General features: G+C 57.7%; 1 protein-coding gene across 2 annotated transcripts; it reads right to left on the bottom strand.

Moving 5' to 3' along the window:
* Nucleotides 1–2109: 2109 nt before the first annotated feature.
* Nucleotides 2110–4765, bottom strand: P2RY1 (purinergic receptor P2Y1). Of its 2 annotated transcripts, none has more exons than XM_063408514.1 (2): nucleotides 4569–4765; nucleotides 2110–4149 (listed from the first exon to the last, which is right to left on the bottom strand). In XM_063408514.1, the coding sequence occupies exon 2, from the start codon at nucleotides 4079–4081 to the stop codon at nucleotides 2996–2998; it is 1086 nt and encodes a 361-aa protein (XP_063264584.1). In that variant the 5' UTR covers nucleotides 4082–4149; nucleotides 4569–4765; the 3' UTR covers nucleotides 2110–2995. The 2 variants fall into 2 exon arrangements, with proteins under 2 accessions (XP_063264584.1, XP_063264583.1); XM_063408513.1 differs by having other exon boundaries at nucleotides 2111–4149; nucleotides 4565–4765.
* Between the last annotated feature and the right edge of the window lie 535 nt (nucleotides 4766–5300).

Raw genomic sequence — 5300 nt, forward strand, 5'->3', positions numbered from 1 at the left:
ACAGCAAGGCTCCGACAGCGAGCGGGAGCTCTGCAGGAGGCTCAGCCCCGGCCCCAGCGGGCCTCAGCCCGGCTGTGGCAGCCCGGGGTGTGCAGCTGGGAGTCACACAGGGCGCAGAGCTGCGAGCTGCACATCGAGCCGGGCGTGAACCGCGGCTCACGGCCCGCTCGGGGCGGCCGGGGGAGCTGCGGGGGCTGCGGGGGCTGCCGGGCGGTGCCAGCGCCCTGCGGGGCAGGGACAGGGACAGAGCCCTGCGGGGCAGGGACAGGGACAGCGCCCCTTGGGCAGTGCCGTGCCCGAGCAGACGCGGCCGTGACCGGCTGGATCCCCCGGCCCGCTCCCTCCGGCCCCCTCACACGGCTCTGCCCTCGCACCCCGCTCCCTCCGGCCGGACACGGCTCTGCCCTCGCACCCCGCTCCCTCCGGCCCCCTCACACGGCTCTGCCCCTCACACGGCTCTGCCCCTCACACGGCTCTGCCCCTCACACGGCTCTGCCCCTCACACGGCTCTGCCCCTCGCACCCCGGCAGCGCCGGAGCCCAAGCCCAGCCCCGGCACGGACGGGCTGCGGGAGCTGCACCAACCCCGCCCCGCGGGGCTCTGCCTCCTGCCGGGGCTGCTCGGGACCCTGTCAAACATCCATTAGTGGAACGTTTTATTTCCTAACTGACCACAAAATGTTTGGGAAAGAACAGGCTCTTCAACACAGAGCAGCAGAGTCAAAGAATATCCTATTTTTATGCTCCCTCTCCGTGTAATTTTTCTGCCATTCCAAACAAGACGTGCCTCAGCTGAATGAAGCCTCAAATAATCACATAATAGGAGAAGTAATTTATTGTGAATCAGGCTCTTTCTGTGCTATATAAATAGTCTGTGCTGTTCCACAGGCTTTGTCAGTCAGGATTAATTAGCAATTGACCCTTGCTTGAGATTTCTTCACTACCTCTACATTTTTCATAGGGCTAAATGAGCTCTCCACGTTGCTCTAAGAGGCTTCCTAAGCTGGAGTTTCATTTACCTCTAGGCTATATATCAGTAGTTTAATTTATCACTAGGTTACATATCAGCAGTGAATAGTCAGGGTGGAATTGAGTTTATTATAAAGATGTTCTGTTAGAAGACACAGTATTACAGTGATTGAAACATGCTCTTCAATTTTCCATTAATGCCCAATTCTGAATATGACCACAGAGAACCACACTTTACAAACTTTACATTTAGCATTCTAATAAATAAGTTCAATAAATAGGGACTCTGCAGAGGAAGCCATACATGTGAACAGAAGCTGCTTAACAATGTTGTCAAAAAACAACTAGAGCTACTCTCATTTGTAACCAATCACTGGAAATTGGTAAGTAAAATATAAATATTTTACTCTTATGATGCAGATCAGAAGAACAAAGATCTGTTAAAAATCACCCTTAGGATTACATCGAACTTAATTCTGTACACTTAATTCATAATCCAGAGCATGCTTTTATACCGCTTTTAGCACAAAATATTTTCAAATACATTTATTAAAAATATGAGAAACGAGTGAGACTGCCCAAGTAGAATTTCATCTGTGCCTGATCACTGGCTCTTGTGTTACACAATGTTGCAGTTTGGCTAATTTTGGATGAACCGTTCCCCATTTGGAGAAGATCTGTAGTAAAGGGCCGGATTTAGCCTGTAGTATATTGCAACATCTTGTTAATACAGCAATCTGTTTGTCAAAGTACAAAAAAATTAATTCCCCCCAATTACTGTTCTACCTATATAATATATAATACGTACATCATCCATTTATATCATCCATTTTAACAGTCACTGTTCCTGGGACACGGCTCCTGTGCTGTCTGTAGAGCCTGCAGGAGCTGAGCCGCCAAGGGCACCAAGGGCAGGTACGGGGGGCACGAGTTCCCCCTGTGCCAGCGCTGCCGCCTCCGGCGCCGCACCAGGCCCTGGTGCCAGCTGGTGCCAGCCCATGCTGGCCCATGCCAGCGCGGTGCCAGCGCGGTGCCAGCGCTGTGACAGCCATTGCCAGCCCATGCCGGCCCATTGCCAGTCATTGCCAGCCCATGCCGGCCCATTGCCAGCCGGTGCCAGCCCATGCCGGCCCATTGCCAGCCATTGCCAGCCGGTGCCAGCCATTGCCAGCCCATGCCGGCCCACGCCGGCCAGTGCCAGCCCATGCCAGCGGCCTCAGGCCGGGCGGCTCTGCCGGCGCTCCCCGGCCAGCCAGGCCACGCCGGGCCTGTCCCTGGGCCGGCACCGCTGCCCTGGGCACGGGGACAGCACGGAGCCGCCGAGGCACAGCCCCGCGCCCGGCAGTGCCCGCAGCGCCGGGGACACCTCCAGCCCTGGGCGCCCGGGGCCAGGCCTGCTGCCAACAACCACCGCAACCCCAAAGCACGACCATGCACACACCAGCAAAGCCTACCTCGACTAGAACACCGGCACTGAAAGAGGACTGAACCATAAATGCCACCAGACTATCAAGTAGGTATCAGCACTAGAAGTAGATGAAAAAATAACAGAACTGAAAATGACAACTGCATCATGACTCTGATTTAGATCCTTGCGTACAACAGCGACAGAGCAGAAAGCCTGGTCTGTGACTGAGCCTCAGAAAACAAGACACTGCTCTTATTTTTATTTCCTATTTCTAAAGACAGGCTGACTGAGAACATTTTCAAATGTGGGAGACTAAGTCATTAAACCAGATGCACTTGATTGCTCTCCTCCTTTAGGGGATTTACTTCATTTTACTTCATCTGACACAAGTCAGAATTAAATGAAACTACTGAAGGAAAGCTGGATTTTGACACATTATTTTCCATTAAAATTCTTCCACTGACTTTGTTAAGCTTTTCCTAAGACCAGAAAATGAGGCTTTAACTAAAAACAATTTGAGACTGGTAGATTTTCCTCACACACTTGTAAGCCCTTCAGTCTCCTACTGCCTCAAAGCGGAGGATTTTTTCCAAACTGTTCCCAAATCTCCTGCATTTGTTCACAAACTGGTGTCTCCGTTCTGTTTATACTCTGTTAAAATATTGAGAGTCATTTCCTCACTTTTGGACTGCACATTGTGTTCGCTCCTTCTGGATGATTTCCTGGTGGCCCTGGAAAGCCGCCTTCGGAAGGTGTCACCTGCCAGGAAGTAAAGGATGGGGTCGACGCAGCTGTTGAGGCTGGCCAGGCCCCTCGTCACTTGGTACGTGGCATAAACCTTATCATTGAAGGCACACATATCCGGGGTCTGGAAATCCACCCTGGCCCTTAGATTTAAGGTCTTCATCACATGGAAGGGAAGGTAAGACACTGCAAAGACCGTCAACACAATAATGACCAGGTAAATCGATTTTCTCCTGAGAGGAGAATTGTCCAAATCTTTGTAAATCAAAGCTTTCACGATGAGCCCATAGCAACCAAGAATCACTATGAAGGGGATGCAGAACATCAGCACCGTGGTGCACATGCTGTAAATGAAATAGCTTCTCAGGTAATCATCGGCCGTTGTGTCGTAGCACGTCGTGGTTTTGTTTTTCCTTATCCCTGTTCTCGAGTAGAAGAGAATGGGAGAAATGGCACCCACCACGAGCACCCAGACCAGGCTGCTGATGTACACCGCGTTCTTCTTCTTCAGCCTCCCCAGGGACTTCAGGGGGTGCACCACTCCCGTGTACCTGTGCACGCTGATGCACATCAGGAACAGGATGCTGCCGTACAGGTTCACGTGGAAGATGAACCTCTGCAGCTTGCACATGATATCTCCGAAGATCCAGTCCGTTTTGTTGAAGTAGTAAAAGATGAGGGCGGGCAGAGTCAGGACATACAGGAAATCGGCCAGTGCCAAGTTGAACATGTAAACCGAGATGCCGCTCCAAGGCCTCATGTGGAAGACAAACATCCAGATAGCCACACTGTTGCCCAAAAACCCGGTGATGAAGACCAGAATGTAGACGGTGGGCAGGTAATAGAACTGGAAGCCGGTTTTGGTCAGGGAGCACTTGGTGGTGACGTTCCCCGCGGACCAGCCGGATAACAGGTTGGGTTCAGTTCCGTTCAGAGCAGCAGAGAGAAGGACTTCGGTCATGATCCTTCCCCCAGAGTCACATAGGGCTGAGGCGAAGCAACGAAGTCTCCACAGGCACAGTAACGCATCTAGAAAAACAGGAGAGCAAAGGAAACCCAGCTGGAAGGTGAGCCCTGCCCTGCTTTTCCTCGGAGGTTTCCAAGCGGCGGTGCCGGGCCCCGCTCCGTTCCCCGCCCCGCTCTCGGGGAGCCGCGCACGCCGCCGCCGCGGCGGGCTGGCCGGTGGGGACGGGGACGGGGACAGGGACAGGACATTGACAGGGACAGGGACAAGACATGGACAGGGACAGGGCGGCGGGGCCAAACGGGGGGGGCGGGAACGGGGCCGAAGGGGGGCAGGGAGCGCTCGATCCGCCCGCGCCCCTCGGCGATCGCCGCCGCCGCCGCTGCCGCCCCGTCCCGCCGCCCGCCCGGCTCCCTCCGCCGCCGCCGCCCCGGCCCCGCCGCACCCCAGCCCGGCTGCAGGAGCGCGGGGCCGCCCCACCTGCCTCCTCCTCCTTCTCGTCGTCGTCGTCTCAGCCCGCGCTCGCCGCTCCGCGCCGCCGGCAGCGCCCGCCCGCGGGGGGCGGCGTCCCGGCCGCGGCTGCCCCGGCGCCCATGGCCGGGCAGGGCCGGGGGCGGCGGGACGGGCCCTGGCGGCGGCAGCGCCGCGGAGCGCGGCCCCTCGGCGGGCACGGAGCGCCGGCCCCGCCGGACTGACCGGGCGGGACGAGGCGCGGCTCGGCCCCGGCGCGCCCGCCCCCCGCCCGCCCCCGCTCGGGCGGTGCTGCCGCGCCCGCCGGCACCGGGGCCGCTCCGCGGGGACGGCACCGGCACCGGCACCGGCACTGCCCCTGCCCGGGCACCGCCACACCGCGCTCGGAGGGCTCCCGCCCCGGGGAGGGGGCGGCGGCGGAGCCCGGGCACGGCCACCGCGGTCTGACGGTGTCACCGCCCGAGCTGCCCGGGCAGGCGGGGCAGGGAACGCTGGCCCGAGGCAGGGTCCCCTCAGCCCTTACGGAGATGGGGCAGGGTCCCCTCAGCCCTCAGAAGGGTGGGGCAGGGCGGTGCTGCACCAGGGCTGGGACCTCTCTGTCCCACCTCTTTGCCCGTGGGTGGGTGCCAAGGGTGCTGCTCCCGAGCTGCTGCCAGAGGTGCAACAGCCCTTCCCTGATTCTTCCTCTCAACCCTTTGAAATCTGCTCTGCAACCCAGTTTAGAGTGACACGAGCATGTTAATTG

Source organism: Prinia subflava, chromosome 11 (genome assembly GCF_021018805.1).
Source record: "Prinia subflava isolate CZ2003 ecotype Zambia chromosome 11, Cam_Psub_1.2, whole genome shotgun sequence".
Classification (NCBI taxonomy): Eukaryota; Metazoa; Chordata; class Aves; order Passeriformes; family Cisticolidae; genus Prinia; species Prinia subflava.

What these genes read in the sequence shown, in the direction of transcription:
- P2RY1 (XM_063408514.1), bottom strand. Translation starts at nt 4,081, where the DNA reads ATGACCGAAGTCCTTCTCTCTGCTGCTCTGAACGGAACTGAACCCAAC.